The sequence below is a fragment of the Plecotus auritus genome, assembly GCF_963455305.1.
Source record: "Plecotus auritus genome assembly, chromosome: 5".
Taxonomy (NCBI): domain Eukaryota; kingdom Metazoa; phylum Chordata; class Mammalia; order Chiroptera; family Vespertilionidae; genus Plecotus; species Plecotus auritus.
In genome coordinates, this window is record NC_137776.1 from 151,454,420 (window position 1) to 151,479,882 (window position 25,463).

Below are 25,463 nucleotides of genomic sequence, written 5' to 3' on the forward strand. Positions count from 1 at the left end.
CTAGCAAGTGAGGGCAGTTAGGGATGACTGGGTCGACAGGGGAGGGCAGTTAAGGGGTGACCAGGCCAGCAGGGGAGGGCAGTTGGGGGTAACCAGGCCGGCAGGGGAGGGCAGTTAGGGGCAATCGGGCCAGCAGGGGAGTAGTTAGGCATCAATCAGGCTGGCAGGGGAGTGGTTAGGGGCAATCAGGCAGGCAGGCAGGCAAGTAGTTGGGAGCCAGTAGTCCTGGATTGTGAGAGGGATATCCAACTGCCTGTTTAGGCCCGATCCCACCGGTATCGGGCATAAACGGGCAGTTGGACATCCCTCGAGGGTTCCCAGATTGGAGAGGGTGCAGGCTGAGCTGAGGGACATCCCCATGTGCACGAATTTCGTGCACTGGGCCTCTAGTATAGATATAAAAGGCTAAGTTGACTCACGCGTGCGCGATACACACAAAGCTCTCGCTGGAGCCAATAGCACACGTGTTTTGATCTGTCACTGTCAATCGTAAATTTGGTCGTTTTTGTTGACATTCTGAAGCTGAAAGAAAGTGGCATTGTCAACAGAATATGTCTGAAGACCAACTACTGCTACAATGTACCTCTGGAGCTGAAAGAAGCTGGCATCATCGACAGAATATGTGCCTCTGACACTGAAAGAAAGCAGCGTTGTCGACAGAATATGTCTGAAGAACAGTCATTGACAAGTACTACCAATACTGGTAGAACTGCCTTCATAACGAAAATGAAGTAAATGAGGATGCAATTATTGAACACAGTTATTGTGGAATGACTGTTACATGCCAATTTTGCCTATCGCTAAATTTCTCCAATGAAAAACCATATGATGGAAAATTAACTCAATGTTGTAGCAAAGGCAAAGTTTGTCCAAATGATATAAATATTCCAGAATACCTGGCATATTTTTAAAAATTAATGATAAAGGTTCTGACAGCAAAAAAATTCATGGAAAATATTCGTTATTATATCATGTTGTTATTGTTTAGTTATCAATTTACATATTATTTCCATGTACATTTTACTAATTTTCTTTCCTCCCTGACACTTCTATTTTAGAGAAAGGGCAAATAGCAATATTAAAATACTTCTTCTAATAAATTTCCTTTCAATGTGCACAAATTCATGCACCGGGCCACTAGTATTGTAATAACTAAGTATGGTGCCAGGTGGGTACTGGAAATATCAGGGGAACACTTTGTAAAGTACATGATTGTCTGACCACTATACTATGCACCTAAAACTAATAAAAAATAATATTGAATATAAACTGTAATTGAAAATAATTAAAAATTTCAAAAAAATTTTAATGTACAATTTTCATATGTCCAGGATCATACCATACCTTTTACCCCTTCCGAAAAAAGTTTTTTAGTGGTTTAGTTCTATGCCAAGTATGTTGGAAACATTTAGGACATAGCATGAATTCACATTTGCTTTGTAAAAAATGTTTGCTGCTTTTTCTAAAATGATCTTAGGCTGCATGTGTCTCTCTTGGTTCAGGCAGATGAGTTTTATATGGCAGAATTATTAATGTATCACTTATTGCCTATTTAACTAAATGTAAGCTTACCAAGTATATCTATATTCCCAACTACTTTCTTAATACCTACAACAATTACAGAAGCTATAGAAGTTTATGTTGTTGTTAAAGTGACTTCATGTTTAATTCGGTCATTTTATAAAAACTACCCTGGGAAGAAGGAAGTTGTTTTTTTCCCCCAATTCCTATAAAAATGATTAAAGACACTTACCTAAACCAAAAGGGTTGCTAGGGGCAGAACCAGATGTAGAGTTACTATTAGGAGCTGAAGATGTGGTAACACTGCTTCCACTAGTATTTGTTTGCTGGGCTGAATGATCCTGAGGCCTAGGAAAGATAATTAATTCATGCTGTGAACAGTGGAACTATTTTTAAGGGAACCTCTGAAATTTTGATGCCCATTAAAAAGAATAAGTTTTCAGACCAACTCAAATTTTCATAAAGTAAATAAATACCCTGATGTAACTATATAAAAAGAAACATAGTAAAACCTGCCCTAACCGGTTTGGCTCGGTGGATAGAGCATCGGCCTGCAGACTGAAAGGTCCCAGGTTCGATTCCGGTCAGGGGCATATACCTTGGTTACGGGCACATCCCCAGTAGGAGGTGTGCAGGAGGCAGCTGATCGATGTTTCTCTCTCATTGATGTTTCTAACTCTCTATCCTTCTCCCTTCCTCTCTATAAAAAAATCAATAAAATATATTTTTGAAAAAAGAAAAAAAAAAAGAAACAGTAAAACCTTACAAAAACCAAACTATACTTCAATTGCTCCTCCTTGAGTATAATATACATAAATATTTCATTACTTTCAATCGTATTGATTATGTAAGAGAGGAAAATAGGTCACCTCAGAGAAGAGAACCAACCACCCATCACAGCCATAATAAACAACTTTTTATCTATCCCCTTCTATGTTCTTGAGTGTTGAGGAAGGGTTGGTTTTTCTCAGACTCTTGAAATTGTTAAAAGTAAAAAATAAAGAGATTTCATCAAAAGAAGGTTGAAAAATCAATACAAGCAATAACTGATTATTACTTAATATTAAGTAATAAAATTTTTATTAGAAATACCTTCCTTCTGATACCAGTTAAGAGTTCTGAATCTCACTCACTGCTTCTTGATTCTAAGATGCACAGTTTTTAAAAAATATATTTTATTGATTTTAGAGAGGAAGGGAGAGGGAGAGATAGAAACATCAATGATGAGACAGAATCATTGGCTGCCTTCTGCACACCCCCTACCGGGGACCGAGCCCGCAACTCAGGTATGTGCCCTTGGCCAGAATCAAACCTGGGACTGTCCAGTCCACAGGCCAACACTCTATCCATTGAGCTAAACTAGCCAGGGCAAGATGCACATTTTTAAATTTTTAACATCTTTGAAATCAGGATCTGTCTTACAATTGCTGACAGACAATTATTATGCCTGCACACACATGTTCTATATAACTTCAACTGAGTGACTGAGTATACTATTGTACCACACAGGTTGTATTTACCATATATAGAGTCTTCAGAAAGATTACACCATTACTTGGTACTAAAATGAAGTTTGTGCATACAGAAAAGCACAGAAACAGGAATAGAAGAAATGAATTTCTTACCAGTAAAACAAGTATCTGCTGTTAGGGAAAACCAGAATAAAAATTTACAGAATGGGTATCTATGGCCTGAAAGAAATTCCTGGAGAAAATACTGTAGCACTCTTTTAAGAACAATGCTGCTCCAACTTGATTGAGAGTAGAGCTTCATCCCATATGGAAAAATATGGAAACGGATAACTGAGACCAAGGGTGACTCGTCTCTGACTCAACGTGAAGTAGTGATAGGAAGGCTTTAAAACAATTTATTTAATGTCTATTTTCTTTGTATGTATGCATAAGAGTAATATGATAAGTACCATATCCAAGTAAGTCTAAAGGTGCTCTATGACTAGGTATAAAATAAAAACTTTAAGTGAAAAGAAAATATCTACTTAATTGGCAGTATTTTTTCTCCCTGATACATAAAACATAGGTGCCTCTTAAAAATTGATGGTGCTGCCCTAACTGGTTTGGCTCAGTGGACAGAGCATCGGCCTGGGGACCAAAGGGTCCTGGGTTAGATTCCAGTCAAGGGCACTGCCCGGGTTGCAAGTTCGATCCCCAGTGAGGGACATACAGGAGGCAGCCGATCAATGATTGTCTCTCATCACTGATGTTTCTCTCTCTCTCCCTTTCCCTTCCCCTCTGAAATCAATAAAAAAAATATTTTTTAAATTGATGGTGCCTTAGACTTAATAAAATATGGTTATAGATTTGTGCCAAGGAAATTAATCATCCCTGATCTTTCTCCCAAATCTCTCTAAAACAAAAAGCATACCTAAAAATAGATTAATCTGCTTGTTCTGTAATTAAAATAATGGCTCAATATGGATGACTCTTTTAAAACAGCGGTCGCCGGGGAGAAACCAAGATGGCGGCATAGGTAAACACCTAAATTGCTGCCTCGCACAACAATTTCAAAACTACAACTAAAAGACAAAACGGACATCATCCAGAACCACAGGAAGGCTGGCTGAGTGGAAATTCTAAAACTCAAAGGAAAGAGAAAAGCACACTGAGACTCAGAGGAGCTGCAGGAGGCAGAGGTACAGACGCGCGCAAGGAGAGGACTGGCAACTGAGTGCGCGGCTGGCTTTCTCAAGAGGGAGGGAGACAAAAGCTCCCAACTGCGCTAAACTCCAGTTCTGGGTGAGATTCTGGGGACCCAGACTCATACGGGGTGAAACTAGACTGTCAGGAAAGAGAAAAGCACACTGAGACTCAGAGGAACTGCGGAAGGCAGAGGTACCCAGGCACGCGCGGAGAAGGCGGGCAACTGAGTGCGCAGCTGGCTTTCTCAAGCGGGAGGGAGACAAAAGCTCCCGACTGCTCTGAACTCCAGTTTCCGGCAAGACTCTGGGGACCCAGACTCATTTGGGGAGAAACTGGACTGTCTGGCAGCTGGCGGAACTCAAGGGCGGCTTTCTCTCAGAGGTGCTTGCAGCGATTACCACGGGACACTGAGACACAGGGGCCTCTTAGGGCAGGGCTGATGGGAAACCAATGCTGTCTGCTTCGCCCTGAGACTCTGCCCCATCCAAGCTGAGCACAGAGGCTTTTTGCAAGTCTTGTCTCATAAGGGTGTATCCAGCACAGAAGTTCTCCCAGCGTAGACACAGCTGATCCTCACAGCCAATTGCCCTGGAGGTCAATTCCTCCCAGTGATACCAACAACAATCAAGGCTTCACTACAACAAGACTGTGCACACAGCCCACAAAGGGGTGCACCAAGAGTGTCCACCTCAGGTAACTGGGGAGGCTGAGCCACTGGGCCCTATAGGACACCTAGCACACAAAGCCACTCTATCAACTCAGGGAAGCAGTGAAAATGCGGCATCAAAGAAACAGATCACAAATGAAAGAAATGGAGGAAAGCAAACGACTGAATATAGAGTTCAAAACCACGGTTATAAGGTATTTCAAGAATTTTTTAGAAAAGGCCGATAAATTTAGTCAGACCCTCGAGGATATGAAAAAGGACCAACTAGAAATTAAACATACACTGACTGAAATAAAAAATATTATACAGAGACCCAACAGAAGACTAGAGGAATGCAAGAATCAAGTCAAAGATTTGAAATACAAAGAAGCAAAAAACACTCAACCAGAAAAACAAAAAGAAAAAAGAATCCAAAAATATGAAGATAGTGTAAGGGGCCTCTGGGACAACTTCAACGTACAAACATCAGAATTATGGGGGTGCCAGAAGAAGAGAGAGAGAGCAAGATACTGAAAACCTATTTGAAGAAATAAATGACCAAAAACTTCCCCAACCTAATGAAAGAAATAGACTTACAAGTCCAGGAAGCACAGAGAACCCCAAACAAAAGGAATCCAAAGAGGACCACACCAAGACACATCATAATTAAAATATCAAGAGCAAAAGACAAAGAGAGAATATTAAAAGCAGCAAGAGAAAAACAGTTAGTTACCTACAAGGGAGCACCCATACGATTGTCAGCTGATTTCTCAACAGAAACTATGCAGGCCAGAAGGGAGTGGCAAGAAATATTCAATGTGATGAATAGCAAGAACCTACAACCAAGATTACTCTACCCAGCAAAGCTATCATTCAGAATTGAAGGGCAGATAAAGAGCTTCACAGATAAGAAAAAGCTAAAGGAGTTCATCATCGCCAAACCAGTATTATATGAAATGCTCAAAGGTATTCTTTAAGAAGAGGAGGAAGAAGAAAAAGGTAAAGATAAAAATTATGAACAACAGCCAAAACCGGTTTGGCTCAGTGGATAGAGCGTCGGCCTGTGGACTCAAGGGTCCCGGGTTCGGTTCCGGTCAAGGGCGTGTGCCTTGGTTGCGGGCACATCCCCAGTGGGGGGCGTGCAAGAGGCAGCTGATTGATGTTTCTCTCTCATCGATGTTTCTAACTCTCTATCCCTCTTCCTTCCTCTCTGTAAAAAATCAATAAAATATATTTAAAAAAAAAATTATGAACAACAAATACATATCTATCAACAAGTGAATCTAAAAATCAAGTGAATAAAAAATCTGATGAACAGAATAAACTGGTGAATATAATAGAATCAGGGGCATAGAAAGGGCGTGCGTGGACTGACAATTCTCGGGGGGGAAAGGGATGTGGGGGGTGCGGGAAGAGACTGGACAAAAATCGTACACCTATGGATGAGGACAGTGCGGGGGAGGTAAGGGCAGAGGGTGGGGTGTGAACCGGGTGGAGAGGAGCTATGGGGGTAAAAAGAGGAACAATTGTAATAATCTGAACAATAAAGATTTATTTTTAAAAAATAAATAAAAATAAAAGAGTGGTCGCCAACCGGTGGTCCGTGAACCACTGGTGGTCCGTGAGGTCTGAACAGTTGGTGATGCTGTTCTAAAATATCAAATGTGTAAGCATTAGCATTACTGATTACTGAATTACGGTGTTTCTTAAAATCATACGAATTTTAATCCACTCAATTAATGACAGAGAAAGCCCTTTAAAGCCAAGACTTTTATTTCTAAAGCATTTACTCATGATTTAAAGCTTCTAAAAACATACCTGTTTTGCGTTTTGATGACAAGGTGAACAGTAAGTCCGTCATGAATTCCATGCTGACTCAGTGTATCTTGATCTTTTAAAATTTTTCCAGCAAATATCAACACAAGTTGGTCAGTATGTGATTTGAACCGTTTAGAGATTTCTTCCTTGAACTAATAAGATAAAAATATGTATTACAGGTATTTGCATAACATCATCTCATCTAGTTTCTAGAAGAAAAACTTTAAGTCCCTTTCTACAGATACTGCAATAATTCAAACAATATAAAAATGCATCTTTTCTGTGTTAGTATCTTGCCCTTAGTGGGGAAATAAGTATTACCACTTCACTCATCTTAACACAAAGGTTTTATCTTAGGTGTACATATTCCATCTTCTGCTAAGGCATAACAATTCATTTCTTTACAATATCCTTATTCTTTTTATATCAGTGGTGCTAAATGGGGTTTTTAAAGCACACATAGTTCTTACCAAGTTTATAATAAGCTTTCCTCAGATTTCTAACTCCAGCCCTACTTTTTTCTGGTTGTATACATATATTTAGTGTATACATATATATTTACTATACACACAAACACACACAGTATACTGGTGCCAAAATAAAGTGTACAGTTGAATATGTATTATTTGCCTATTATACTTACTTTACTCCTCATTTTCACTCAACATTAACAAGCAGTATTGCGCAAATATAAAAATATAAAGCAAAAAATTCCCCTGAAAGACAGTAGTCCAATGAAAGAGGCAGTCAAGTAAACCACAAAGTACAGAGGAAGCACAAAGGGCAGTTAGAGAAAGCTTTCTAGTGAGAAATGAAGATTAGGTAGTAGCCAGGAAAACCTGAAGAAAAGCTTCAGAAAATAACATGCAAAACCAGACGAGAAAAGATCATCATACTATTAAAAAAAGCTTACTTATTCTAAGCTAGATCAGTGTTTCCCTCAAACCTTTATCAAAAATCACCTGTACACTTAGCCTTTACCCCACTGTCCAAACCAGGAAACCACAGGGTGGACCAGGGAATCTACATTAATAGACTACTTCAGGGAACCAGTCCGAATTCAGGAAAGAATCACATCTCCAAGCATTCCACAGAAATGGAACTCCATAGATAATGGCACTATCACCAAGAGGATGTTTTTGAAAATATAAGAGGTATTTCTGGTTCTCACAGTAAGTGGAAAGACACATTATATAATATCTGAAATTTTATAAAATCTTGCAGAGGTGGGGAAGGGGACGTGTAGAGGGATATAGACAAAACAACATAGGCCATATGTGAATCACTGTTGAAAATGAGAAGTGGCCTGGCCAGTGTGGCTCAGTGATTGAGCATCGACTAATGAACCATGAGGTGATGGTTTGATTCCGGCCAGGGCACAAGCCTGGGTTGCAGCTCAATCCCTAGTATGGAGCGTGCAGGAGGCAGCTGATCAATGATTTTCTCTCATCACTGATGTCTCTATCTCTCTCCCTCTCCCTTCCTCTCTGAAATCAATAAAAATATATAATAAAAAAAAATATGAGAAGTGCATGCAAGTTCATCACACTTTACCTTTGTGTATGAATAAAATTTTCCATAATCAAGTTACACACTCAAACTAGGGTTTTTTTTTTAATTATAAAGATAATGCAAAATTATACTGCAGCATATTACTTTACAACTGATTTTTCTTCATTTATCTGAAATTATGAAATATAACCCTTTTATCTAAGATAAGCAATTTTCAAGTAACTTTAAAAAAAATCTTTGTAGAACACTATTTGCATAATATTCTATATAGAAAAATCAGTCAAACCATAATTTAACTATTCTTCTATTACTAGACATCTCATTTCTCCCACTGGTAGCTATTAGAAATAATGTAATGAGCAGCAGAACACATAGTTTTATAAAAACTGAATGAGAATGTATGTAAAATGCAAGTATGGGGTGCACAGGTGGTGGTCAGTAAATAGTAGTTACTATTATGCCAGCTCTCTTAATTCTCAATTACTGTGAGACAGATGGTTTTTAATCCCATTTCAGATACAGAAACAAAGAAAAGTCCCATATGTTCCTCTCCTCTCATAGTGACACAAGTAATAACTAGGATTCAACCTAGTTAGATTTCAAGGACCAATGTATCCCAATTAACCATATCCTAATTCTTATGTAAAATGAGGGCAATCTAGATTTGTTTCTTAACATTAAACTAATAAATCCTTTTCAGAATCCTTGCTATCACTCGTCATTCCAAAGTAAGTGACTTAATTGCCTAACTTACTAGTATTATAGCATATTTTAGGATTTGAAGGTAAGATGCTAGATTGAAAACACCCATCTACTCATATCCTTTTGAATCCCCACTAAAACAACAATGAAAGATTTTTATAGCTTTATAGAGATATAACCTACATACAATTTTGACCATTTAGGGTGTACAATTCAATGATTTTTGGTATATGCACAAATGTATACAACCATCAACGAGCATAGTCAATTTTAGAACATTTTCATCTTTTCAGAAAGAAACCAGTACTTTTTGGCTATCACCTCCTTTTACCCCATCACTCCAAGCTATAAGACACTACTAATCTACTTTGTCTCTACAGATTTACCTATTCTGGACATTTCACATAATTGCAATCATATGCCTTATATAAGGTCTTTGTGACTGGCTTCTTTCACTTAGCATATTTTAAAGGTTCATCCATATTGTAGTATGTATCACTAAGCCACTCCTTTTTATGGCCAAATATATTCTTTTGTATGGATATACATTTTGTTTATGCACTCATCAGTTTATGAACATTTGAGTTGTTTACACCTCTGGGCTATTATGAATAAAGCTGCAATAAACATTCATCTACAAGTTTTTGTGCGGAAAATGTTTTCATTTCTTTTGGGTATATACATAGATGTGGAATTACTGGGTAATAAGATAACTTTTGGTTTAACCGTTTCAATGACTACCTTAAGTGGCTGTACCATTATACATTCCCACCAACAGTGTATAAGGGTTCCAAACTCTCTACATTCTCACCAATACTTGTTATTATTATCTGCCTTTTTTATTATAGCCATCCAAGTGGATGCGAAGTTGTTTTAATTTGCAGTCCCCTGATAGTTAATGATGTGGAGTTCCTTTTTATGTGCTTATTTGTATATCTTCTTTGGAGAACTGTTTATTCAGATCTTTTGCCATTTTTTATTGGGTTGTCTTTATTATGAAGTTGTAAAAATATCTATTATAGATGCAAGATTTTTACAGACATATGATTTGCAAAAAAAAACTTTCAGGCAGAAACTCAGACTATAAAACAAATTAAGAACTTTTGGTCTCAACTGGCAAAGCTGGACATGAAACAGACACATGGTCAATGAATTTAGCAGACCCAAGTGAAGTGAATCCTAAACTGGCAATGAAGAAAACCAAAAGATAATTCAATCCCCAGAATCTGCATAATTCCCCTAAGACTCGGTATTGGTACCACCAGAGGCTGATAGGAGGTAAAGGGATGAGAAGTGCCTAAATAGGATTATTTGAACATCTAAGAAGCAAACACATCCTCACTGCATACTAAGCAAACAACTACCCCTCCACAAACCCAACAAAAAGACTAGAATAATTTTTTTTCCTCTCTGGAAAAGGAACAGACGGTCTCTGGACATAAGAACACACCAAGCACATTGAGATCAGGAGAAAATATTAAAGTAAACATAGACATACTAGATGTTGAGTCTTTCTCCCTTCACCCCATACCAAACAGAATTCTGATAGTTAGGCCTTCAACATCCAGACAGAAAAATTATAATATACTAGAGGCCCGGTGCATGGAATTTGTGCACTGGGGGGAGGGGGGGTCAAGGGGTGTCCCCTCAGCCCAGCCTGCACCCTCTCTAATCTGGGACCCCTCGGGGATGTCCGACTGACAGTTTAGACCCGATCCTAAACCGACAGTTGGACATCCCTCTCACAATCCAGGACTGCTGGCTCCCAACCGCTTGCCTGCCTGCCTGCCTGCCTGATTGCCCCTAACCGCTTCTGCCTGCCAGCCTGATCACCCCCTAACCACTCACCTGCCAGCCTGATCAACGCTCAACTGCCCTCCCATGCCGGCCCGATTGCCCCCAACTGCGCCCCCCCTGCAGACTTGGTCGCCCCCAACTGCCCTCCCCTGCCGACCTGGTCGCCCCCAACTGCCCTCCCCTGCCGGCCTGGTTGACCCTAACTGCCCTCCCCTGCCGGCCGGTCCCCCCCAACTGCCCTCCCCTGCAGGCCCGATCCCCCCCAACTGCCCTCCCCTGCAGACCCAGTCCCCCCCAACTGCCCTCCCCTGCTGGCCTGGTCACCCCCAACTGCCCTCCCCTGCTGGCCTGATTGCCTACAACTGCCCTCCCCTGCTGGCCTGATAGCCCACAACTGCCCTCCCCTGCCGGCCATCTTGTAGCGGCCATCTTGTGATGACATGGAGGTGGCCATTTTGTACGAGGGCATGAGTCAATTTGCATATTACCCCTTTATTATCTTATATAATAAAGAGGTAATATGCAAATTGGCTGTAATGGCAGAACATCCAGAACAACTGGTTGCTATGATGCGCACTGACCACCAGGGGACAGATGCTCAATGCAGGAGCTGCTCCCTGGTGGTCAGTGTGCTTCCAAAGGGGGAGCTCCGCTTAGTCACAAGCTGGGCTGAGGGCTGCGAGCGCAGCAGCAGTGGCAGGAGCCTCTCCTGCCTCCATGGCAGCATTAAGCTGTCAGACATCCCTCAAGGGCTTTCCAGGCTGCCAGGAGGATGTCTGACTGCCAGCTTAGGCCTGATCCCCTGGGGAGTGGGCCTAAGTTCGCAGGAGGACATCCCCCGAGGGGTCCCGACTGTGAGAGGGCGCAGGCTGGGCTGAGAAACACACCCACTACCCGAGTGCACAAATTTTCGTGCCCCAGGCCTCTAGTATAGTATAGTGTCCCAAAGAGAATATAATCAGCCTAAAAGAATAAGATATGGCAAGATATGGATGTAAGAGCTTTCCCCAATTAGTCATTCTAGTGCAGTGGTTCCCAACAGGGATGAGGGTAAGGGCCTCTATCTACCCTGGGGAGCTTTCAGCAATGTCTGCAGACATTTCTAATTATCATAAAAGGGAAAAGTACCATTGGCATATGATGAGTAGAGACCAGAGATGCTGCTAAATATCCTACAATGCACAGGACAGACTCAAGAACAAAAAATTATCCAACTCATACAGATACTCAAATACTGCTAAACTAATTATGTGAAGATAAACTTTGAATTATAAGCACTTTTTTATTTTTAAATGTTTTTTATTGATTTTAGAGAGAGAGGGGAAGGGAGAGATAGAAGAATAGATGAGAGAAACATCAATCAGCTGCCTCCTGCATGCCCCCTATGGGGGATTCGAGCCCACAACCACAACTGGGGCATATGCCCTGACCCAGAATGTAACCGGTGACCTTTTGGTGCATGGGTCACACTGGCTGGGCTATAAGCACTTGTTTAAAATTGAGTTAATCTAATTGTAAGTTAGCTAAAAGAAAGTTATTCTTTAAACACCCCACAATCCAAACTTGCCTTTAAACATCTAGTCTCTCCTCCTCGCTATTAAATATCACCAGAAAGCATATATATATATATATATATATATATATATATATATATATATATTGCAACCTATATATAAAACATAAACTCTGAAGATTAAATATACACATTAATTTTATTTCCTGCAGAATCACATAGTAATAGTATTTGGTAAAAATTTTCTAAATATTGTAGGTGTCTGAATAATATGCTGCATACAGATATTTGCTATTTCAGTACTTTAAGTCACAGGTCCTTCAAGGGTCTCTATTTTTTAATCATTTCCAAAGGGTGGAGGGTTCAATTCCCAGTCGGGGCACATATCCAGGTTGCAAGATCAATCCCTGAACAGGCGTATGCAGGAGGCAACCAATCAATGTTTCTCACATCGATGTTTCTCTCCTCCTTTCCTCTCTCTCTAGAATCAATAAAAAAAGAAAAAAAAGAAAAATCATCCACACTGAATAAATTATCTTATGCAATAGTTCAGCCAGTCATCACACTCGAAATGCCTGACGTTTGAGCAGTCATGAAGTTATTGACCTCATTTAAAAACACTGCATAAATCTTACACAAAGATATTGGGTAGGGTACATAAGTAGCTAATATGAGAAAAAAGCATCTTCTTATATAATTGAACACTCAGTCATAAATGGTCTGGCCGGAGTGGCTCAGTGGTTGAGCATCGACCTATGAACCAGGAGGTCATGGTTTGATTTCCAGTCAGCGCATATGCCTAGGTTGTGGGCTCCATCCCCAGTGTGGGGCTTGCAGGAAGCCAATCAATGATTCTCTTTTGTCACTGATGTTTCTCTCTCTTCCTCTTCCTTTCTCTTGGAAATCAATAAAAATATATTTAAATAAATAAAAATGTTGCCAGTGTAGTAAAAGCACCTTGCCCAAAGTCACATCTCTCAAATTCCAAGGTTCACAACTCTCTCCAAAATGCAGAACTACAGCCCTAGGGGCTTAATCACAAGGGACAACAACAGCCTGTAATTATTGGAATCGAGGGTCCTAGCCTGTTTGGCTCAGTAGATAAGAGCGTTGGCCCTTATACTGAAGGGTCCCAGGTTCGATTCTGGTCAAGGGCACATACCTCAGTTGCAGGCTCAATCCCCAGCCCTGGTCGGGGCACGTGCAAGAGGCAACCAATCGATGTGCCTCTCTCACACTGATGTTCCTCTCTGTCTCTCCCCTTTCCTTCCACTCTATCTTAAAAAAAAATAAATAAATAAAAAATAAATAAATAAATGGAAAAATATCAAGGATTATAAAAAAAAAAGCAGAACCATATTTCAATATACTTAACTATATTATGCTGAAACATGTTTCCCGTCTTTCTCAAAATATTAATAAAAATATGTACACACACCCTAACTGGTTTGGCTCAGTGGATAGAGCATTGGCCTACGGACTGAAAGGTCCCAGGTTCGATTCCGGTCAAGGGCATGTACCTTGGTTGCAGGCACATCCCTAGTAGGAGGTGTGCAAGAGGCAGCTGATTGATGTTTCTCTCCCCTCAATGTTTCTAACTCTCTGTCCCTCTCTCTTCCTCTCTGTAAAAAACCAATAAAATATATTTTTTTAAAAAAATGTACACACACACACAAAAAAATAAATAATAAGTAGTGGAACAAGTTAGTTCTACATATGCTGATATGGAAAGAACACAAAGGAACAAGGAAAAGTAAGGTAAAGAAAGGTTGTGGATCAATAATCACATCTGCTTAATAGAAATAAACAGAAAATTATATATGGGTATACAAATAAACACCCTTCTAGACAGAATCACCAAAATGTAAATATAGATAAATTTAGGTTATCTTTGAGTAGGCACCCTTTTAATTTCCTACTTTTCTACATCATTCGAATTGTCTAATCTTAAAGTAATAGCATGCATAATGTAGTTAATTTTTCTTTGCATTCTGCATTTTTTAAAACTAGTAACAGCCACTGGAGAAAGCTTTAAAGCAGGAGTGGGGGAACCTTTTTTCTGCCAAGGGCCATTTGGGTATTTATAGCATCATTCATAGGCCATACAAAATTATAAACTTAAAAATTAGCCTGCTATATTGTCAAATATTTAATTAACTCACCCCTAATGCCTTGGCAGGGCCAGACCAAATGATTTCACAGGCCTTATACGGCCAGTGGGTGGGCCGTTCTCCACTCTGCTTTATTAAAGGCTAAAAAATATTTAACAAAAACCATTGTACCTGAATCTAGAAATCTGTATTGCAGGCTGCTTAACCAGTAATCCAAGCAGTCTATGCTATCATATTTATAGGATGTCAAACTAACTGGAAAAAAACAGAGTTCAGATCTTCTAATAAAAATGTTTTGCAAAATAGAGACACACAGATATATGTTATTTATACCTATAATGAATGGAATATTTTTATGCTAATCTAGCCACTTTTGCACCTAACAGATTTATAGATAATAATCAACTTTAGTCTCTAAAAATACTCCCAATCCTAACTTAGTGGGATTTTCCTTTATAATGGAAGTTAACAACTGAAAGAATGTCATTGCACATTTAACTAGAGTAAACATATTTTTCTTAGTAAATCACAAGCAGTTCCAAATAAGTACAAAATATTGTAAATGATTTTTTTTAAAGAGGAAGTACCTCAGAGAGTTGTTGTTTTTTTTTAAATTGATTTCAGAGAGGAAGGGAGAGGGAGAGAAATTGAAACATCAATGATGAGAGAGAATCATTGATCAGTTGCCTCTTGCACATCCCCTACTGGGGATCAAGCCCACAACCCCGGGCATGTCCCCCTGACCAGAATCGAACCTGAGACGCTTCAGTCCACAGGCCGATGCTCTACTATTCACTGAGCCAAACCGGCCTGGGCTGTAAATAATCTTTAAAACAATATTTATTCATTCACTCAATAAATACTTGCATTACTCAATATGTGCCATGCACAATGCTGGGTACCAGGGGATTAGAAGATAAAACAGCCTCTACACTTGTAAATTCTTACAGTATGTGGTAGTAAGGATACAGTCCACATAAGCACAAAATGATATGAGATTATAATTGTTGATTTAATTTAGAAGGTGCCTCCAAATCATCTTCTAATGAACTAACATTTAAATAAAAGCCAACCAGAGAAAAGTCAAGGCAGCTTGGAGCAGTCAGGTGTGGGCTCCAAAGTTAGTCACTAGATTTGAATCTAGGCTCCACTATTTAACAGGTGTATAAATTTGATCATATTATTAATCTGAATCCATTTCTTCATTTTTAAAAAAAGCATAATAGTACTTGCATCATCATAAAGTTGTAAAACTTAAAAAGAAACGCATTATGCCTAGATAAGTCTGGAATAAATAATAGCTATTATATTACTGTCGTTAGCAGCCTTTGCAAGGACGCAGAGGGGGAAAGAGCTAGTGAGTGATAATTAGGGGAAAAGACAGTACAAATGGCTGAAATGCAGTGAACAAAGGGGAAGAGGTAAGTAGGGAGCAAAACACAGTCTATTAACTGTGCTAATTCGGTAGTCCAGGCACATGCGGATAATGAGCATTTAAAATGTGGCCAGTCCAAACTGAAATGTGCTGTAAGTGTAAAATATATCCTCGATTTTGAAGACTTAATATGAAACAAGTATATCTCAATTTTGTTATCAATTACACGTTGAAATGATTACTGGGTTAAACAAAACATATTAAAATCACAGTAACCAAAAGGTAGAAGCAACCCAAGTGACCACCAACAGACAAACAGGTAAACAAAACGGGGTATATACATGCAATGGAATTATTCACCTTAAAAAGGAAGGAAATTGACACATTACAACATAAATGAACCTTAAGGACATAGTAAGTGAAATAAGCCTGTTACCAAAGGACAAACACTTCTGATCGCACTTTTATGAGATAATATAATATCAATTTCATAGAGACAGAAAATAAGAATGACTGCTGCCAGGGGCTGGTAGAGAGAGGAGGGGGTTATTGTTTAATAGGTACAGAGTTTCTGTTTTGCAAGATGAAAAAAGTTCTGGAGATGAACAGTGGTGACAGTTGTACAACAATGCGAATGTACTTAATGCCACTAAATTGTACACTTAAAAATGGTTAAGATGGTAAATTTTATGTGTATTTTACAATAAAAAATTAACTTCACTACCTTTTCTTTAAGTGGCTTCTTTTTTATTTTTAATATAATTAAAATTACATATGAGGCTTGCATTATATTTCTACTGGACAGCACTGTAATTGTTTTAAGTCATGGTAAAAATGTTCCAATGAGGTGGCTTTTAAGGAACAGTGTGACAAGATCCACAACAGTAAGCCCTACTGCCATAAGGCAGAGGTCAACAAACTTTCTGTAAAGGGCTACACAGTAAATATTTTCAACTCTGGGGCCATATGGTCTGTTCTGAAAGCAGCCATCCTATCTAGTAAAGAGGGAATATGCTAATTGACCACCAAGCCCTCACAAAGATGGAGGCGCCCATAGCCAATAAGGAGGGAATATGCTTTGACTGCCACACCCTCAAAGATGGCGGCGCCCAGTCCCCTCAGCCCTGCCGGGGCGCCTGCCTCCGGAGTCCCCCAGTCCCCCAGCCCCCCAGCCGCCCAAGGCCGGCCCGAGGCGCAGGCAAGCCTCAGATGGCGGCTGCCCAGCCACCCAGAGCCGGCCCGAGACACAGGCAAGCCTCAGGTGACAGCTGCCCAGCCGCCCAGGGCCACCCAAGGCTCAGGTAACCAGGGCCGGCCGAGGCTTGTGATGCCAGCAGTGGCGGCGGCAGAGGAGTAATGGGGGCGTTGCCTTCCCGAGGGCTCCCAGACTGAGAGAGGGGGCAGGTCAGGCTGAGGGATCCCCGCTCCAGTGCATGAATTTTCATGCACCGGGCCTCTAGTAGGTAATATAGAAATGAATGGGCATGGCACATTTGTCCCACTATGGTTTGTTGACCCCTGCCTTAAGGCATCCACTGTAAGCAATGGCTCCTACTGGCTCTCACTGCTAAATTTTCAGGAATTTTGTGAGCCAGTTTAATACTGGTAGCTTGAAACTGCCGTGGTAAGAGAATTTACACCATAAAAATCAGCAAACACTATAAATCAGTGTTTTCCCTGAAGAATTGGAACATTTACCAGCACTACATATTGACAGCACTACATATTGACTACATACATGTAAAGAATTAACTTCTCCCTAAGCATTTAAATTACATTAGCTGTGAACCGTTTTGAGAAAGATGGATAATCATTCAAATCATTTTTTGTGTTCTGTGGTTCTGGTCAGGGCACATGCCCAGGTTGCGGGCTTGGTTCCCAGTAGGGGGCGTGCAGGAGGCAGCCGATCAATGATTCTCTCTCATCATTAATGTTTCTTGCTCTCCTTCTTCATTCCTCTCTGAAATCAATAAAAAATATATTTTTAAAAAGAATGAATGTCCTGAGGCAATCAAGAGTTGTGCTTAAAGAGTGGTGAATTAAGGGAAGAGCTGTTAAAAACTAAGCTGAGAAAGGAGAGCAGGAACCAGGAGATTATGTATATACTGCACTCAGCAAAATTTCAAAAATTGCTAGTTATTATTAAATACATACTTGTTAATAAATATTTACTGAGCCCATACCATGCACTAGGCTCTGGTAACAATGGTGAACAATCACAAATCTGCTCTAGCAGGAAAATAAAGCATTAATCATATAGCCACATAAATACATAATTTACATTGTGATGATTTATAACCGAAAATAGGATACTGAGAGAAAATACAAGGGAATCCCAATCTAGCCTGGGCAATCAGGAATAGTTCTTTGAGAAAGTGACCTCTGCACTGAAATTTAAGGGTTAACTGGAATGGACAAAGAGCGGGAAGCAATGCAGATGGAAAGAACAAATTACACCAAAGTCCTGAGGCAGGAAAAAAATGTAGCAACAGGTCAAAGAACTAAAAAGTCAGTATGGCAAGAGCCAAGTAACCAAGGAAAAAAGAAGGCATCAGAATGGAGAGGTAGGAACCATACCACACAGGACCTCACAGAAGCTTTAAGTAGTCTAAGATCAATGGGAGCCATTAGTTTTACCTAGAGGGCAACATGATCAGAGTAACATTTTTTTCAGAGATTGATCTAGGAATGAATGGGAGGAGGGGCAGAAAAATGGGGAGACTGAGCAGTAGGTTACTATATTTTCTAGGCAAGAGGCAATGGCCACTTAGCGGAGTCAATCCTCATTCTTATAAGCACCTACTTAATCTATTAAATATGCCACTGCAGGACACCACTCTTCCAAATTAAAAACCTCAAAGAGCCCTGACCGTTTGGCTCAGTGGATAGAGCGTCGGCCTGCAGACTCAAGGGTCCCAGGTTCGATTCCAGTCAAGGGTATGTACCTTGGTTGCGGGCACATCCCCAGTAGGGAGTGTGCAGGAGGCAGCTGATCGATGTTTCTCTCTCATCAATGTTTCTAACTCTCTATCCCTTTCCCTTCCTCTCTGTAAAAAATCAATAAAATATATTTTTTAAAAAGCATCAAATAATTTTTCTTTATGTAGGCTATAGTTATTGATATATGCTCCATTTGAAATTAAAACTGAGAAATCTTTTAAAATATTTTTTTAAAATAATAAATTCATGACAAAACCGGTTTGGCTCAGTGGATAGAGCGTCAGCCTGCGGACTGAAGGGTCCCAGGTTCGATTCCGGTCAGGGGCACATACCTTGGTTGGGGGCACATCCCCGGTGGGAGGTGTGCAGGAGGCAGCTGACCGATGTTTCTCTCTCATCGATGTTTCTAACTCTCTATCCCTCTCCCTTCCTCTCTGTAAAATATCAATAAAATATATATAAAAAAATAAATAAAATAATAAACTCGTGTAAATAACATTCTTTTTTTAAAAAATGACTATAGCCCTGGCTGGTGGGCTCAATTCGTTCAGCATCGCCCCAAGTACTGAGAGGTCACTAGTAGCATTCCAAATCAAGGCACATGCCAGAGGCAACCCAAAGATGTTTCTCTCTCACACAGATGTTCTTCTCTCTAAAATGATTAAAAACATAATTTTTAAAAATGACTACATTTTGCCAGTATGATGGAAAATGTGATATATTCATATACATGGCACAACATGGATGAACCTTAAAAACATTATGCCACATATAAGAAGCCAATCACAGTTTTTCAAAATCTGATATTTTACACCTCAGCACATCTTAAATCATTTCAATCATATTGTAAATGCTCAACAGTCAGAGGTAGCTGGTGGTACCAAAGAGGACAGTGCAGTCCTACACCCACACTATAATGTTAGATGATGCTTGTGATAATGACCTTAAGGCACTGCAATTCCCCCATTAGGAAATGCTCGATTCTACTCAATACAATATTTATATTATTGTATGTTATGTTAAATATATTATTTTTCTAAATGTTTCAAGTGATGAAGATGTTTTGTAAAACTAGAATGCATGTTACCTGAGTGTTTCAGTTAACTCTACTTCAAAATTTTACACTATAATCTGGAAGGCTAAAAAAATCCAAGAAAAGCTAATCAGAAGTTACATGGAAGCTCCCTTCCATTCTCTGCACTAGTTTTAATCACATACACACACACATACACACCATTCTTCGGGATTTCATCTTGCTTGTTGACACTTGGAAATCCTCAAACTGTTTCCAATAACAGATAATGAGTAAGTAAAAGAAAGTACAATCTCATACACAGAGACTTTGTGCCTTTTTTTTTTAATCTATTTACATTATGAAAACCCCAATTAACGAAACCACTTTGAGAGGGCTCTCTCTGGAGCATTCCCACACCTTTCTTCCCTCTCAGGCATGCATCTTTATTTTTCTGTCCTAAACTCAGGGTCCCCAAGCGACTTGCAACCAAGTGAGCAATGGGCAGCAGCAGCTCATCCCAGGCTTACCTCTTGAACATGTCTCCAAGGCCCCCTTTTCTCTAACTTTTCAGTGAGCTAAAACAGCAGCCCTGCATGGCTCACTTCTTTCCTACCTCGTTTCTAGAAAGTCAAGAGCACCCACGTAGGCCAGTGGTTGGCAAACTCATTAGTCAACAGAGCGGCAAACCGTGGCTCGCGAGTGAGCCGTGGTTTGCCGACCACTGACCTAGGCTGTCTGCTGTTGCTTCTTCTACCCTAAGCCCTTCCTTTGTTTCACTGTCCTCAGCTTTAATAAATGTACACTCAAAATAAAAAATAAAATATATTCATATAAAGAAATACTACTTTAGTATACTGTATTAAGAGAATGATATAAGAACACTTATTGAAAGATATTTTAAATTGTAGAAAATGAGATATGTCTGATAGAGAGCCTAAGCCTTCAATATTATCCTTTTGTAGGTGTCTTGCTTACCCCTTTACCTACAATATTACCTAAAAATTCTCAGAACCAAATAGTTCCCAATTTTTTACTGAACATTTTTATTGGGTCCTAATGTCATTAAATATATTTTAATAATAAATTTCAATATGTAGCAAATAATTTAAAGCTAACAAGCCACTTAGGGAAACTTAAATTACAAAGTTACAAATTTTTTCTTGTGCTTCAAGTAGAATTTTACAAATCATCTGAAATGGCTTTTCTTATTCTTGCACATTTTCCTGTATGTGCTTCCCTCAACAGAGTGTACAGATAGTTCAACTTGTCTTCAGAGTCTTGGTGCAGTGATGAGCTTCAATTTTTATCATGTTTCTGCTCCAACAGAAAGCATTTATCAAAATAAAAATTCATGCCCTGACTGGTTTGGCTCAGTGGATAGAGCGTCGGCCTGCGGACTGAAGGGTCCCAGGTTTGATTCTAGTCAAGGGCATGTACCTTGGCTGCAGGCACATCCCCAGTAGGGGGTGTGCAGAAGGCAGCTGATTGATGTTCCTCTCTCATCAATGTTTCTAACTCTCTATCCCTCTCCCTTCCTCTGTAAAAAATCAATAAAATATATATTTTAAAAAAATAAAATAAAATAAAAATAAAAATTCAACTGCCATTAGAAAAATTTGCTTCAGAAAGGCCTTAGTTTTATCTACTAAAATTTTATTTTGGCCTTGACCGGTTTGGCTCAGTGGATAGAGCGTCGGCCTGTGGACTGAAGGGTCCTAGGTTCGATTCTGGTCAAGGGTATGTACCTTGGTTGCGGACACATCCCCAGTAGGGGGTGTGTGGGAGGCAGCTGATTGATGTTTCTCTCTCATTGATGTTTCTAACTATCTATCCCTCTCCCTTCCTCTGTAAAAAATCAATAAAAGATATTTTTTCAAAAAATTTTATTTTGGTTACAGAGGAGTAAATTTAAATTTTCCACAGAATTTTAAAATTCTAATTTCACTATCACAAAAAGTAAAAAAAAAAAAAGTCTCACAGATATAAACTGACTTAAATCAAGTTTTCTATTTATAGAATAATGAATCTTTCTAATCTTTTACATTAAATGCTCACAACAGCTGAACTAGGAATCCTAGGAAGAAGACCTAAGACTTCAAAAATTAATATGACTACACACCCACTATAATAAAACAAAAAAGACGGACACTATCAAATGTTAGCAGGAATGTGGAGCAACAGAAACTCCTATACACTGTTGTGTAGGATTGTAAAATAGCACAAACATGGTTTCTACCACATGATCGAGTCATTCCACCTTTAAGTATTTATCATAAGAGATAAAAGCACTTGTCAAAAAAAGGTTTGTAAAAGAATGTCCATAGTAACTAACTGAAAACAGCCCACGTAACTGACAACAGGATAATAGATAAATTTTGGTATATTTATACAATGAAAACAACACAGCAATAAAAAAGGAACTACAGCCTGGTAGGTGTGGCTCCGGTTGAGTGTCGACCCATGAACCTGGAGGTCATGGTTCCATTCCCCATTTGGACACATGCCTGGGTTTCCGGCTCGATCCCCAGGAGGGGGCATGCAGGAGACAGCTAAATGATGAATCTCTCTCACTGATGTTTCTCTCTCTCCCTCTCCCTTCCTGTCTAAAAACAATAAAAACATTTTTAATTTTTTTAAAAAAGGAACTACACAACAAGAATGAATCTCAATCATTATGCTGAGTGAAAAAAAAAAAAAAAAAAAAAAAAAAAGCCTTACCCAATACCACTTATGAGAAGTTCTAGAAAAGGCAAAACTAACCAACGGTGAAGAAAAATTTAAAAAGTGGGTGATAGAGGGGAGAGTGGCTGAACTGACTGGGAAAGGTTAAGAGATAACTTTCTCGTCAATTATAAAGTCCTACATCTTAATAAAAAGCTTTAGATTACACAGTTTTGTGGAAACTCATAGAATAGCAATAATGTGCATTTCACTGCATGTCAAACTTACCTAAAATAAATAAATCTATCTATATAATAAAAGCCTAAGACACCTTTATGGCGGATCAACCAGAAGGACTGGTCACTATGATGCGCACTGACCACCAGGGGGCAGACGCTCAACGCAGGAGCTGCCCCCTGGTGATCAGTGCGCTCCCACAGGGGGAGTGCCACTCAGCCTGAAGCCGGGCTCACGGCTGGCAAGCACAGCGGCAGTGGTGGGAGCCTCTCTCACCTCCTTGGCAGCGCTTAAGGAGCGAGGGGTCCAGGACTGCGAGAGGGAGCAGGCGGGGCTGAGGGACGAGGGAGGAGGGACGAGGGAGGAGGGACGAGGGAAGGGACGACGGGACGACCCCCCCCCACCCCCGCACAAATTTCATGCACCGAGCCTCTAGTAAATAAATAAAGACTGAACTCAGGTTAATGATATACACATTGCTGAAGTGTTCTTTAAGGGGAACATGTACTGATATTTGCAATTTACTTTGAAATGCATTCAAAATAAAAAATGGACTGATAATTTTTGTGATATAGCAAATACAGCAAAACATGAATTGTAGGTAACAGACATGTGGGTATTCATTTTCCAATTTTCAACTTTCCTGCATACTGGAAAATATAAAAATGTTAAAGAAATTTTTCATAGCAAAACTGAGACCAAAAAATATGGTGATTCAGTAGGTGGTAAAAGTTTCTCTCACTTTATGCTACACGTTCTTACAACTTCACAAAACTCACCATCTTTTAGAACCATATACATCAATAACCCAAACACTTGCAGTACCTAGGTATTATGTCCATTTCAGGAATTGCTTCCTCATAAACTGTTCACAAGGTTTGAAAATGCCAGACATCAATACAATAATTATGGAAAAATATTCTAGGGTGTATTCAACAATATGCTAAAACAATTTGCTGAATTCGAGATTCCTAATTAATTGTAAAATTTATATTGCTGAATAGATTTTAAGTTGTAAATTTGGCAGTATTCTCCATTAACTCCAATTTTTTTTTATTAGATTGCAACCGCTAATATCTGAGTAACGCAGCTATCGTCCCCCTAAAATCAAACAAAAACCTACCCAATGATTGGCATCTGAGGGATGATAGATTACAAAGAAAACAGCAAGTCATCAATGAGAGTCCATCCAGCTTTCTCCTTAAACCTAATACTATCACTTAAGATGTGGCTGAAAGCAAGTTCTACGTTACAGTAAATTTTAAAAAAATAAATGGGAAAGATTCAGCCGTGAAAACGCAAAACTAAATGTACATGTGCTCCTCACCGCAAAATCCACCTTACCCCTCGGGCAGGCAAAACAATAAGCACCCCCCCTTTTTATTCCTGAGACAAAACCGCAGACTGGGCGAAAGCGAACCCACGCCCGAGCCAGCCTCATCCCAGCCGGGAGCCAGACGGTGGGTCCTCTTCCTTTGTGCGGAGCAGCAGGGAAGCAGCTGGGGGCGGAGGCTGGGGGGCGGTGGAGGCCAAAGCATAAGGCGCCGAGGGAAGAGGTGTCGGCGCGTCCCACAAACAGGCCGCGAGGCACCGCCACAAACCTCTGCGGCGTCCCAAGGAGCAAACCCACGAACTTGGGTGTGATCTCATTAGGGATGAGCGCGGAGAGTACGACCAGGCGCACCTCCGGGGAAGACCCCCGCCCAGGCCTTTAAAAGCCACCTCCCCCCGCCGCGGGCAGAGGTCCTGCCGCCACCCCCACGCGGACCGAGCCGAGGGCGGTCCTCACCTGCTGGACGGAGCTATCTTCCGGCACAGCGAACTCCTCCTTCTCCTTCGGGGTCTTCACAGTGACTTTCATGATCTTGGGCTCCGCGGAAGCAGCGGCCGCGGGGGCGCCCGTCCCTTCGGCCGCGGCAGCGCTGTCCTGGGAGCTCGGAGGGCCACCGCTTTCACCACTCTCGGCCATGGCGGCGGCGGTGACTCAGGAAGGAGCAGGCGAGCGAGGGGGAGCCAGCAGACGCCAGAGCCGGCTGGCCCGGACAACGGAGAACGCAGGTCGCGCCGCCTCAGTGGCTAGAAGCGCAGGGCCGCCCTGGCGGGCGAGGGGCGGCAGAGCTGGGCGTGGGCTCCGGCGCAGGCCCGGGTCGGGCGCTCGGAGGCCGCTGTATGTTCAGACGCCGCTCGGTCGCAGCGACATCCGCAGCCGCCGCCGCTTCCTCCTCCCCACCCCCTCCCCCGCGTTCCTCCGCCGCCGCCGCGCGGGGCATGCCGGGTAACGCAGCTGACGGCGTCGACCAGTCATGCCCGGCCGACCAGGCTTCGAACCCCCGCGGCTTTGCTTCCCCTCTCCCGTGGGTCAGTGTTGGCACAGCCAGAGCGAAAGAATAGAAGCAGAATGGGGCATTTATTTTCACTCCTTTCACCAAAAAATAAACTCGCAGGTTTTGGAAGACATTATCACGACGCACGTGGATGACTTCACAGTTAGCGAAATTACTAGAAAGGGCTCACTCACAGGGCGCTGCGGCCGTGGCCGTGGCTGCGCCTGCGCTCTCGCGATCCAGGTCGTTTCCCCACCGCCTTACGTCATACATCGCGCCGCCGGGCTCACTGGACCAAACCTAGTTCCGCGTAGCCACTGGGACAGGGGTCTCTAAGGAATGCTGGAGAGGTTTTGTTATTTTAATATGCTTAATTTTCGTTTACTTGGGAAATTTAAAATGCTTGATCGTATTGTCAGGAGCGAGGGAGTTGGAAGCTAAGTTAATCGAGGAAAGAGCCTCATAAACCCCACCCCCCAAAAAAGTAGACGTCTGTAGCCACACAGCGCAATCCCGTGGAGTCATCGCTCCACGGCGGCGGCTTCCTGCCCTCGGGTCAGCCCCTTTTGCTCAAGTGATCAGGCCACATGTGTTGACTGTGGCCTCCGCTCGCATGCTGACATCCCTGCGCGAG

The 25,463-nt window shown here is 41.0% G+C and overlaps 1 protein-coding gene across 1 annotated transcript in view; it reads right to left on the reverse strand.

The window, feature by feature from the left end:
- UBQLN1 (ubiquilin 1) overlaps window positions 1–24,955 on the reverse strand; it is a 44,687-nt gene extending 19,732 nt beyond the window's left edge. The window contains exons 1-3 of the mRNA XM_080668303.1: window positions 24,295–24,955; window positions 6,643–6,794; window positions 1,754–1,869 (exon numbers count right to left, since the gene is read on the reverse strand). Coding sequence (XP_080524429.1) covers window positions 1,754–1,869; window positions 6,643–6,794; window positions 24,295–24,474 — 448 coding nt within the window. The 5' untranslated portion in view covers window positions 24,475–24,955. The remainder of the gene's footprint in view (window positions 1–1,753; window positions 1,870–6,642; window positions 6,795–24,294) is intronic.
- Window positions 24,956–25,463: the final 508 nt, after the last annotated feature.